Source organism: Pipistrellus kuhlii, unplaced genomic scaffold (assembly GCF_014108245.1).
Source record: "Pipistrellus kuhlii isolate mPipKuh1 unplaced genomic scaffold, mPipKuh1.p scaffold_m20_p_2, whole genome shotgun sequence".
NCBI lineage: Eukaryota > Metazoa > Chordata > Mammalia > Chiroptera > Vespertilionidae > Pipistrellus > Pipistrellus kuhlii.
Genome location: NW_023425515.1, coordinates 44,320,794 through 44,334,270, shown reverse-complemented (window position 1 = coordinate 44,334,270; position 13,477 = coordinate 44,320,794). Strand labels below are relative to the sequence as shown.

At 40.6% G+C, this 13,477-nt stretch overlaps 1 protein-coding gene across 1 annotated transcript in view; it reads left to right on the top strand.

The window, feature by feature from the left end:
- The window catches only part of ATP13A5 (ATPase 13A5), a 98,396-nt gene that overhangs the window by 55,614 nt on the left and 29,305 nt on the right, over positions 1–13,477 (top strand). Inside the window, exons 17-21 of the mRNA XM_036445076.2 lie at positions 1,379–1,496; positions 5,090–5,214; positions 6,020–6,180; positions 8,310–8,435; positions 9,566–9,645. Of these exons, the coding sequence (XP_036300969.1) occupies positions 1,379–1,496; positions 5,090–5,214; positions 6,020–6,180; positions 8,310–8,435; positions 9,566–9,645 (610 nt within the window). The remainder of the gene's footprint in view (positions 1–1,378; positions 1,497–5,089; positions 5,215–6,019; positions 6,181–8,309; positions 8,436–9,565; positions 9,646–13,477) is intronic.

Sequence of the window (13,477 nt, the reverse complement as noted above, 5' to 3'; positions counted from 1 at the left end):
TGCACTTGCTAAGCAGCAGCCCAGATTTGTAAGAATACTGTTGCATTCAAATGAATTCATTTGGATAAATTGCCCTTTTGCTTTTGATTTTCATCTATATTCTCCTATGATTGCTGATATCCATCAACTCGTGCACAGAATTTTGATTTTTGCAAACATTGCTTTAACTTCTCTCTCTACTTGGAGTCTTTTGTGCCTTAGAAGTATCTCCTTTTTCTTATTTTGATCTTCATAGCTCTCATTAACTCTATCCTATATAGATTGATGACCTATACTTTTCTTTCTACCTTTTCAGCCACACAGATATAAGTATCTCTTTGTCATTTTAACCAGTAACTATTGACCCTGCTCTGTCAGGTTTGGTGTCATTTGCCACCTCTTATTTTTCTGGTAGCCCTTCCAATTCTTCGTATTGTTCTAAACTCTCATCCTTTACACATGCTAATATCATCTTCAGTGATTTTTTTCCCCTCCTGTACTTAAGAAATAGAAAGGTAGGAGCTTCCTTGAAGTTAGACCTACCTGAAAGATTACTTCAGAATCACAGTAAGTCTGAGCTGAATGGGTACATAGAAAGCCACAACCCCCTCTTTTTTTCTATTGTAAAGTGGAGGTGCAGAAGAGAGACTTAACATGCCCAAGGTTAGAGAGCAAGTTGGTAACAGAGTGGAGACAGGAAGTCAGTGTTTTGCTATATAATCTGCTACACCTCCCATTATACTGTGCTTCTTTCTAATGCCTTTACAGGCATACTATAAAATATAAAGATTTTATAAATATAATAATATTAGTTATAATTACCATGTCAAAATACACATGTGTTGGCATTGTGTCATCCATTATCTAAAGTAAGGATCGACAAACATTTTTGAGAAGATCCAGGTACTAAATAATTTAGGATTTGTGAGCCACATGGTTTCTGTCTCAACTGCTCTCCCCTGCATTGTAGCCTAAAAGCAGCCATAGACAATGAAACTAATGGGTATAGATGTGTTCCAATAAAACTTTATTTACAAAACAACAACAACAAAGACAACAACAACCAGTAGGCCAGATTTAACCTACAGTTCACTGACCTCTGATTTAGAGAATCAGTATTTCTCTCTTTCATCCAGGAAGATATAGTGCTGAGGTCTGTCCATACTGAATCCAGCCAGTTGATGACTAGAACATCTTCGGCATTTGTTTCTGTCAGAGTAATAAGAACACACTATGAAGTGTTTGTAGCCTTTAACTAGAAGTTGTGGTATTTCTATTAAAGCATTTTTGATGGAGTGGAGGTTAAAACAAGTACAGTAGCTGCATCCCAGAGTCTTGCTTAGGAGTTTGGTGACCTTCAATGTGACCTTGAATTTACCTGTCTTTTCTCCCTTGGCAGTGCCCAGGAACTTTCCACAGGAACTGAGACATTACACAATGCAAGGCTTCCGTGTCATTGCCTTTGCCCATAAAGCTTTGAGTCTGGGGAATCTTTCAGAAGTGGAGAGTTTATCCAGGTAAGAAACTCAAAAATAAGTTCTGTATGAAAGAAGTGAAGGAGCCATTGGAGATGAATGGATATCTTAAATCATTAAGAAAGTTCTTGGTGATGAAAATTCAATCTCATTCAGCTCCTTAATTCAGAGATGGCTAACTGTGAGCTACACTGGGAGGACTTGATTAGGTCACAGTGCTGGTTAGTGGCAGAACATGGTTGGTGGTTGAGATGTCCTGACTCCCAGATGCTAGTAGCAAATTTTCTTTGCCCTGAATTCCATCATCCTACCAAAAATGACCAATGTTACTTGGGAGAACTACATACAAAAGAGTTGAGGGAAAGAAACAGTTGAAAGTTCTCCAGAATCCTTAGACTTAGCTTCTTTCAGGGCCCAACAATATACTCTCCTCAGAACTGAAGAGGTTGTGAGTGCAAACTGCATTTCTTAACCATATATATATAAAAGCCTAAACAACCTTTAAAATGGGTCAACCAAATGACTGGTTGACTGATTGCTATGATGATGCAATGACCACCAGGGGGCAGACACTCAATATAGGAACTTCCCCTGGGGGTCAGTGCATTTCCACAGTCAACTTCCCAGGAACCCTCCTCCCCCAACCGGCCAGCCCCTATTAGCCCCCACTGGTACAATCACTAGCCAGGCCAAGGGATTCCCACCCCTGCACAAATTCGTGCACCATGCCTCTAGTATGAAATATAATTCATTATCCTTAATTAAATTACAGAGATGAATTGTCCTCATAGAGGATAATTCTATAGATCTTTTTAAATGTTTCTCAATCTTTAATGCTGTTTTTTAATTGTCTATGACAAAGAAGTAGGGAAATAGTGTGAAAATTGAATAATTAATAATTTATGTATCTCTTATCTTTGGTTTTGTGTGGCTGATATATACTTTTATGTAAAATTAGCTCCCCTACAAAAGATATGGATATTCTTGGTTCAATATTAGTATTTACAACAGGAGTCTATATACCTTAATATAATCAGTAATCATTGCTGCTTTCTTACAGTGTCAACTTTTCCTATCTGTAAAATGCAGGATTGTATGGTCCCTAAGGAGCCTTTCAGCCATGACATTTTAATCTTCTAAATAGAACCACAAGGCTCATTTTGCAATGTATGAATGGCACTCTCAGGTTTAACATTCAAGGTGTTAGTTATTCTTGAGCAAGCATAAAGACCCATCACACACAGGATTGTAAAATTTTTCAAGACACAAATTTTAATAACGAACATTAAGATCATGTGTGAAAGGAAGATTTATGTAGCTTGACATGAAACGCAGCCACCGCCCAGCTGCCACAGACAAAGACAGCTGTGATGTTCTTATTTAAAAGCTGCTACTGAGATAGACTTTATTCTAAATATGCCAAAATAAAAAAAAATAAGAATAAAATGTGCTAGATTCCTAGGAATCTCAGATTTTCTAAGAGAATTTCAGAAATCTAGTATACTTCTTGGAATTTAGTTACTATTTTCAAAGAAGATAAAGGGATAGGGTTTTTGATATTTTTTAGAATCAAGTCATATTTATCTGAGTTTTCCAATTAGCAAATTAAAAAAAAAAAAAAACTTCTAAGAAACTGCCATCAGAAAAGGAGATAGAAGAGTTTTATGAGATGACTTAGATACAGGGGTCCTCAAACTTTTTAAAGTGGGGGCCAGATCACGGTCCCTCAGAGAGCTGGAGGGCCGGACTATATGAACTACTAATTCCTACTGTAACACCTCGGCTGCGCTCACTGCCCAAAAAACCTGGCGGGCTGGATCAGACTCTGCGGGCTGCATGTGGCCCGCGGGCCATAGTTTGAAGACCCCTGATAGAAGATAAAATACAAGCTATAAGACAGAAGAAATATTTGATCAAGGTTTCCTTTTTTATTGGTTTAGCAATGTTTTGTTGAGTTTGACTGTGTGAGATGCTCTTCGAGGCACTGAGGATTCAGAACTAAATTAGAATAAAATTCTTGCCCTTAATGAGCTTAAATTCTAATTGGGGAAATAGGTAATAATAATAATAATAATAATAATGATAATATATTCAATATTAAAAAATAAAAATAGATGATAGATAGATAGATAGATAGATAGATAATATATAGGTATACAAAATAGACCTATAAATATTGCCAACTAGTAAAAAATGTTCAGAGGGGGAAAATATAGAGCAGGTTGAGAGTATTTTTTAAAAATGACAGGGATCACCCTTTCCCATGGGGTGATCAGGGAAGTCCTCTGAGGAGGCAAGCTTTGGACAGAGATTTGAGTAAAGTAAGGGAGTAAAGCATGGAGCTATCCAGAGGAAAAGCTTTGCAGGCAATAGGAATAGTGGACACAAGGATCCTTATACAGGACTTTGCTAAAAATGTTATAGAGTCACAAAAGGTTAAAGTGCCTGAAATGGTAAACAAGGGGAAGAGCTATAAAGTAGAGATGAAAACCAGAATTAATCAGTGAGAAAATGTTTGGATTTTTTTTTTTTTTAGATCCAGATAATGAAAAAATAGTAATCCAATTTATCATGGAAATTGATTAAGTTAAACGATGGGACTTCAACAAGTTCTATATTAAGTTACCTTTTCTTTTATAATATTTTCTGAGATCAGTAAGGCAGGATTGATATCTGTTTATCTGAGTATTCACCAAAATGCCTAGTATAAGATCTAAAATATAGTTATTTAGTGAAAGGACTTTTGAAGGAAAGATGTAGCAACTTAGATTCTACTCCAGATAGAAGTGTTCTTATTCAACTTTGAATTATATTTCCAAGCCTCCAATTTCAAATTCTAAAACTATTTAAATCCATGGCTGATATCATGTATCAGGTTATAGATAGAAGTTGAAATGAATAATAGCATATTCAACTATTACTTTATATCCTGTATGCAGTAAGTCTTAACACATGTGTAATAAATTGAAATTACTTTAAGCTCAAAAAAGATCTTAGAAATTAAAAATATAAATGATTAACAATATTTTTAAAACCCAGAAGAGTTAGAAGATAATCATATTGTTTTAAAAAAATGGAGTTGAAAACTAAAAGCAGCTATAAGATATAAAAGTGGTTGCTGCCTCTGAGAAGTAGAAGAGCAGTATGAAGACATGGTCTTTTGGTTTTCATTATAAGTTTTTTGGGTTCTTTTTGATTTATTAAACACTAGAGGCCCGGTGCATGAAATCTGTGCATGGTAGGGTCCCTAGGCCCAGTCAGTGTTCGGATCGATTGGAGTCTTCTGGCTGCCAGCTGGGGCCTTTCTTCCCTGGCTGCCTGCTGCCTGCTGATGTCTGGGGCCTTCCTTCATTCCACGCCACCCCCTGGTGGTCAACACACATCCTAGTGAGCGATCAAACTCCCGGTCACCCGGTTGAACTATCAAAGGGACACTTTGCATATTAGCCTTTTATATATATATATATATATATATATATATATATATATATATATATATATATATATATATATATATATATATATTAGCATATAGTTAGCACATTGATAAAATTTAGAAACATTAAAAAAAAATAAATCCAACTGTTGAGACTATATAAATAAGCATTAACATTCACTTTCTCCTAACTCCATAGAGAGAAAGTGGAGTCAGAGTTAACATTTCTGGGACTTCTCATAATGGAGAATCGCTTGAAGAAGGAAACTAAACCTGTGTTGAAGGAACTGAGAGAAGCCTGCATCAGGACTGTGATGATTACCGGTATGTGTGTCTGGAAGCTTAATTAAGTTGAATGTCTCCTGGGCAAAAGAAAAATACTGTGTGAGCTGAGATCATATGATTGAGGCAGAAAGAAAGATGCTTTGCTGTCAAGTCTGTCGCCCTGTGGTACAGTTACCTGGAAACATGTGTAGCTCCCCCAACACCACAGTAAGTTTTGGAGGCACATACTATAACTTGTTTTCTTTGTCTAATGCTCACTTTTTATACCCAAAATCAGTGTACTGCTAAGGGATTCACAGTAAATGCTTAAACACAAGAATGTGTTTTCATCAATAACTCCAATAAGACCTCCTTGTAAAGAGTGTGAGACCTACCTGGACTGTCTTTAAGGCAGTGGTGACAGGCGTGGCACCTGATGATCAAATCGAAGCATGGCTCAGCGCTGTGTTCTTTTCTCTGCTTGACTGGAACCCAGATCCCAAGGATGGCTTTATGCTATCAGATTGGACTATGCTACCCTATCACTAAGAGCTGTCAGTCTCCTGGGATTAGTCATAAACTGACCACCACTTATTTATTCATTTGTGCATGTTTTGGAAATATGCAATATTCAGGATACCAAAATGCTAACTATGGTGGGAAGAAAATGCAGACAGCAGTTGACCTCTAGGGGCAGATAGACTGAGGCAGAGCAGAAGATAAATGATGATAAAATAAGGCCGAAAGCAATAAATGCTGATAAAGATCACTAACGAAGTAGTATGGACACTCAGGAGAGGGGGATCTCAATTCTGATTGCAGAGATGTTTGTACACAAAGCAATCTAACTTCCTTTGTCATCTAGGTGACAACCTGCAAACAGCTATTACTGTTGCAAAAAACTCAGAAATGATCCCTCCAGGGAGCCAAGTGATCCTTGTTGAGGCCAATGAACCAGAAGAGTTTGTTCCTGCTTCTGTGACCTGGCAGCTGGTTGAGAACCAAGAGAATGGACCTGGGAAGAACGTGAGCAAATGCGAAAAGGCCCTTCCGTGGCCTGAGCTGACAGATACAGTGCTGGCCCTGGGCAGCCTTTTCTTGGCATCACAAGTCACCACAGTAATAATCCTCACATCTGTCCAGAGCTTTACAGTTTGCAAAGCATTTATCATTTCCACCAGCACCACCTAGATGTAGACATAACCTGGAGGATGATTAGGGAGTCAATGCCAAGGCTCTACTGATTAAATCAGAACTTCTGGCCTGGGAGCTGACATCAGCCCTTCCTCCTGGTGTTTCCAATGTTCAGTCATAGTTGAAAATCACCAATTTATATCCATAATTCCCATTTAATACTCACAGTTACACTATACCAGTGGTCGACAAACTGTGGCTCGCGAGCCATATGTGGCTCTTTGGCCCCTTAAGTGTCCTAACACCACTTCTTCAAAATAGACTTGCCCAGGCTGAAAACTGACTTCTGTGCATAGGCCACGAAGTTTCAATCGCACTGTATGTGCATGCCCGCACGTGGTATTTTGTGGAAGAGCCACACTCAAGGGGCCAAAGAGCCGCATGTGGCTCTTGAGCTGCTGCTTGCCCACCACTGCCCTCTACAGTTCAGTAAACTATTCATTTTACAAGTGAGAAAACTGAGGCCTAGGGAGGTAAGCTTGTCCAAAACATACAACTAGCCAATTACAGAGCAGAATATCAATTTTGGGTCTGTTTGATTCCACCCAAATCATGGGCATTTAGATCGTGCTGTACCCGTGACATGCAGGTGGCAGGTGGCGCCTTCTCTTGAGAGTAAGGTCCCTGTGAGCCTGTGACAGGACAGCTTTTGCATGTGAAGGAAATGGTTGCAGTCTGATACTCCATCACTAATTGCACCACCTTTCTTTGTGTGAGTTCAATGAGATAGCCCTCCAGGTGATTAATTACAAGAAGGATGCTCTCTTCTTCTGGGCTGACCAGCCCTTTGGATTGTTCAGTGTAGAGTAGGCCTTTGTTCAATAGACAAATTGCACCACTGTACAGAGTGGCCCTGCACCTGCTGTGTGAAGATGACCCCATTGCATGGGCAGTGAAAGATGAAAGCTTTCTGCAGAGTTCTACATCAATTTATATCGCCTCAGTTTCACTGTGTGACGATACTCAGGTCCTCACTAATTTTTAACAAACAGTCCACTCACACTACCTGTTTGTTTTGGTCATTGCTGGAAGAAGTCACATCACAGCCTCAGGTTTTCCTCCTCTCCCTAGCTCCCCATCACCACACTTTCTCTCCCCACAGTCTGGTAAAAGCAAAAGGAATCATGTCCTTGCTTCAAGTGGAATGCTTCAGAGCATGTCTTTTTGTTGGCTGGTTCACAATGAGGGTTGGAAGGGGATGCACTTTGCCTTCCAATTTGGCACATCAAAATGTTTTTTCTTCCAAGTACAATGCTTTCCCTAAGATGAATACCTCAAATGAATAAAATTTTCTCACCTTTCATACTATTTGAATTTTAGAGTCCTATGTAAATGTAAGGCCCTCTGAGAAATGTCACATGAAAAACCATGATCACCTTTTGGCATGAGGCATGCATGTGCATTCATTAGATGCTCTCCAGTGGGGGGTAGGGGGTACTGACAGGTGAAAGACAGGGGAAAGGGTTACAGTGTTTTTGCAGTGGAAAATAAGGTGTGGAAAATCCGGGCACCTTCCTTGGTGGGGAGAGGTCAGGGAATAAAAGAAGAATTTGACAGTGTAGACTGTACAATTATTTTTGAAGGAATGAATCATAAGTTATCTTAGGAAATAAAAGGTTGCAAGCTGGGAAGAAGGAAGAAGAGAGTAGAATCTTCCTGTTCTTCTTGGAATCACTGACTGGTACCTCAGAATAATTTCGTGGGAAAAATGATACCACACATACTATCTCGTAGGATAGGATCCAGAGCATCATGTTGTCAAAGTATCGCAAGTTCATATATTATTTTGGGAGACATTCTGAAGGTTTTGGCCATAGAAGTGTAAGTTCCATGGGCAAATTATACATTGTTTGCTGAGCCTCACATGGTTATGAAACATGAATACACTTCCTTCCAGAAAACATAGGAAAGCAGAGGGATCCTTTAAGAGCTCACATGGAAATGATGCCTTTTGATTTTAGGAAACCCACATAAACATTGGAAACAGTTCAGTGCTTCCTGAAGAACAAGGGAACTGCTATCATTTTGCAATGAGTGGGAAATCATACCAAGTGCTATTTCAGCATTTCAGCAGCTTGCTTCCAAAAGTGAGTACTGGGGAAATGAAGTGTTTTGTTTTCCTCCTCAAATTAGTGAGGCATAAAAGGGAATGGAGTAGTGAAGGTGACATCACTGAGATTGCCTCGGAGCTAGAGAATAAATGTCCCCAAAGGGGCACCAAAGTTTCCTGGCCCTGCCCACATCCACCCAGTCCTGCACATGCTCATGACCTCCTCTGGGTGTTTTGAGTTCTGATATAGCCTGCTACCCCGTGGCCAATCTAACCCCAGCTTCCCTCATCCCTCCTTCCCCAGAAAGGAGACCTTCTGGATAGGTACAGACAAGATGGGTCAGCTTCTCTCTGAAATCTACCAACTCATGTCATAATAAGCTCTATTCCCCTTCCTGTCTGTATTCTTGAATTACAACAGGAGGAAACAAAAGCTCCATGGTTTTTATTTTCAAAATCATTTGTTATCTTGTCCTGTGTGTGTCTATTTTAAAATAGTGCTATGCAGGGCTGTGCTGTCAGTGTGTAGGAGATAAGTGGAGCACAAGCCCAGGGCAGCAGCCATCTGTCCGCCACGTCTTGAAATTCTGTCATCTTCCCAGTCCAGGACCATACAATCTAGTCCCCAAAGGTTTCCGGAAAGCCGTCAATCCAATTCCTCACTGTGGAGATGGGAAAGCTGAGACTCAGAGAGTTAAGTCACTTGTTGATGGTTTGTGCCACTAATTGGGACAGAGCTAAAAATAGGAGCTTATTTCTCAACTCTGGATTTATTGCTCCTTTCTCTGTCTATGCTACAAGTGTGGAGACAGAGTTCAGTAAAAACAAAGCAAAACAAAACAAAACAAAACAACAACAAGCACCCTGTATTTCCTTAAGCACTCTTATCCCACAGGCTTTGCTGCTTCTTAGTTATTATTAATTAGAGGTTAAGCCATCTGGGAAAAATGGCCTGGAAAGAATTAATAGACTTGTAATGGAGGACTGAGAATGAAAGTTACATATTAAAACATTAAATCACCTTATTCTCTTTCCTGACATTTGGTCTAATGGCCACAACCCAATGCTACATTCAAACAGTGGCCAGAAATGATTTTTCAGGGCTATCCTTTTATGTAAAAGTGTTTTTCTTTCTAAGTTTATTGCAAAAGTTGTTTTTCTCTTTAGATTCTGGTGAATGGAACCATTTTTGCAAGAATGTCTCCTGGGCAAAAATCAAGCCTTGTTGAAGAATTTCAGAAATTAAAGTAGGTGTTATTGCATGAAAGGATAGTGTATTCATTATCTATTGTGTAACAAATTACCCCAAAACTTAGAATGATACTATTTATTATTCTGCAGTTCTGTGGGTCAGACATCCACGTATGCTCAGATGACTCTGGCTGCAGATCTCTCACAAGGCTCTAATCAAGTGTCCATCAGAACTGCAGACATCTTGGCACTTAAGCGGGGGGGGGGGGGGGGGGGGGGGGGGAGATCTGCCACCAGCCTAACTCACATGTTGTTGGTAGGGTTCAGTTCCTTGAGACTGGTTGGGCTAAGAGTCTCTGTTTTCATTGGCTGTTGAACAAAAGCCACCCTCAGTTCCTTGCCACATTAATCATTTTACAAGGAAGTTCACAGTGTGGCCACTGGCTTTCATAAAGGTGAGCAAGGAAGGAGAATCAGAGAGAGAGAGATCAACATTTTTTATATCTCCATCTCAGAAATGACATCCCATAATTTTCACTATATACCCTTCATTAGAACAAAGTCACTAGGTCTGGCCACACTCAAAGAGGAGCATTACCCAACATCCCAAGCACCCAGGAGTTGGGGATCCCTGAGGGACATTTTAGAAGCTCCCTGTCTCAGAGAACATTCGTTCTGTGGCCCACAAGGCATATCTTAGAGCAGTGGTTCTCAACCTTTCTAATGCCATGACCCTTTAATACAGTTCTCATGTTGTGGTGATCCTCAACCATAAAATTATTTTTGTTGCTATTCCGTAACTGTAATTCTGCTACTGTTAATGAATCATAATGTAAATATCTGTGTTTTCCAATGGTCTTAGGTGACCCTGCTAGCGGTTCTCAACCTGTGGATCACGATGCACAGGTTGAGAACTGCTGCAGTAGAGCATAAGACCATCAGAAAACACAGATATTTACATTATGATTCATTCACAGATATTTATATATATAAACTAAATAAGCCTTTGGTTGATTTAGTGGGCTGTTGTTCTGGGATAGTGGCAGGGCCTGTGTCCCACTTGGGGGAAGCCAGTGTTGCTTTGTTGACCAGGTCTATAAATGTTTCTCTCTTTTTTGCATCTAGTGGGGCTAGCGAGCAGTCCAGTTCCTGAGTAAGTGTGGCTGGGGATTGAGAAAATGAAAGAAAGAGACAGACATAGAGATAGAAGGAAAAAGCTTGGGCCAGGTGGGACCACTGGCCTCTGACATGAACAGGGACAGGAACAGTGACCCTGAGCCAATGCAGCATGTTTATTTTATACAGCAAGAAAAACAGAAAGTTTTACTAAAAGTCAAGACAAAGGAGATTATACAAATTTTAGGGTGGGCCCTCGTCATATTCATTCCTGGTACTTGGCTGGATTTAAGTAGTAAAACCCCTGGCACCTGGGCTGAAGATCAAGTTTGGCAACGCATGTTTCCAGAGCTTGGCTTTGCCGAAGCCACTAGATTCAGCTGACAATAATTAAAGAAATGCCCATGTGCCTTCCCAGGTGTTCTCTACACAGGTCCACACTGCCATTTCTCTGTAAAATGGCAAGAGTGCATCACAGCAGCTGCTGCATTGAGTGTCTGCTCCTTGGTGGTTAGTGCATATCATAGCAACCAATCAAACAGTGGGAAAGATACTTAGTCTTTTATATACATAGATTGGCTGATGAAAGTAGTTTTACTCTCATGAAATGCCTGAGAAATTTTGCCAACTTAAATGCTTAAAACTAAAAATCTATATTTCCCTAAGGAAAAATATCAATTCAGGAATATATATGCAGTTTCAGAATGAGCTGTAGTCTCAATTTTCTGATTTTCTTTTTCATGCCTTTATCATTGGCAATGTGCATAAGGTTGTCTGAATTATCTTTCTGAATTCAGGGGACACTAGAATATGTAAAATTCCTTGTGTGACAGAGCCCAGAGATGTATTTTAAGGCTGAAGAAAGGAAATAATTTTCACCAAATGTACATAGTTATGAAATGTACATGAGCAGGTGATTTTTGTTTGCATTTATGAATTTGTTTACTTTTGACAATTTGTGCTCATTTCTTTGCAACCAATATGAATTTCTTTGTAACCAATAATAAGGAAAATCGCTAAAAACTTTATTTTTCCTGCCGAGACCGGTTTGGCTCAGTGGATAGAGCATCGGCCTGTGGACTGAAAGGTCCTGGGTTCGATTCCAGTCAAGGGCATGTACCTTGGTTGCGGGCACATCCCCGGTAGGGGGTGTGCAAGAGGCAGCTGATGGATGATTCTCTCTCATCGATGTTTCTGACTCTCTATTCCTCTCTCTTCCTCTCTGTGAAAAATCAATAAAATATATTAAAAACAAACAAACAAACAAACAAAACTTTGTTTTTCCTCGTATTGATTTGGTTGTTTCATGTGGTTTTTATTTTTGACAAATTATTGCTGAGCTTTTAATATTAGTGTCATTAGTCAATACCTATGATGTATTATCCTATATAATATAAGACTAATATGCTAAATGTCTGGTCAACTAGTCATCCATTCAACCAATCAAAGCAAAATAATGCTAATGATAAGCTAAGGCCGCTCAACCACTCGCTATGACATGTACTGAACACCAGGGAGCAGACACTCTGATCAGTAGGGATCCAACTGATCTGTATTGAGCAAGATGGGCTGGACATACCTTAGACCCTCACGCAGCCCCTCCCCAGCTGGCCAACCTCCCGCATCTCTCCCCGGCCTGGATCATGCACCAATGGGGTCCTTCAGCCTGGCCTGTGCCCTTTCACAATTTGGAACCCCTTGGGGGATGTTGGAGAGCCAGTTTTAGCCCTATCCCATAGACTAGGCCAAGGGACCCCACTGGTGCATAAATTTGTGCACTGGGTCCCTAGTTTATTTATAACAAAGACAGAGTATTTCCTGAATCAGAAATTCCTTTTTCTTTGGCAACAGTTTTGATATTTACTCTTTAATTTTATACTAGTGGCTCAGTACACAAAATTTGTGCACAAGGGAGGGGCATTCTCTCAGCCCAGCCTGCACCCTCTCCAATCAGGGACCCCTTGAGGGATGTCCAACTGATGGCTTAGGGGAGCAGGGAGTGGGCCTAAGCAGAAGTCTGGCCTCCCTCTGTGGGAGGTGACTGGCAGGCTGATCAAAATGGTGTGGGCAGCTAGCATCTGGCCCTATCCCCAATTGCACCATGGTCACTGGTGGGCTCTCTCTGTGGGAGGCAACCCCAGCAGGCCTATTTGGGGATGGTGTTGGGCAGCCCTGCCCTGAATCACCCTGCTGCTACTGCCACCAGTGGTCTCCCCCTACAGGAGGCAACCAGGTGGGCGATCATGGGATAGTACCAGCCCCCACTGCCCTGCAGCTGCTGGTTGCTGCCACCCTCCCTCCCACCCCATTGCCATCCCCTCTCTCTGCCCACTGGCATGTGCCTTGGCTGGTCTGGCAACACCTGCTCACTGGCCATGCCCCCACTGACTGGTTGTTCCAGTGTTCGGTCGATTTGCATATTACACTTTTATTATATAGGATCATTGTGTTTGCACACCAAGGTGGTATAATGGGAGCATATTATCTCATTTTTACTCCAGAATGCTTCAAGAGTATGTGTATCTAGCTCCAGTTATATCTGTTAAACTATTTCCCAAATGCTTCTCATCTAGCTGCCCCCACTCTAAAGTCTCAACAGCAGTTAGCAACCAAAACACGGAAGGATTAGGTCATGATCTATTCATAAGGTTCTGTGGCAAGTGCTATGATTATGACTGTGCACCCTTAAACTTCACCTTGGTGGTTATAATAAAGCAGGACTTCTCTCTCCTCTCTCTCTCTCTCTCTCTCTCTCTCTCTCTCTCTCTCTCT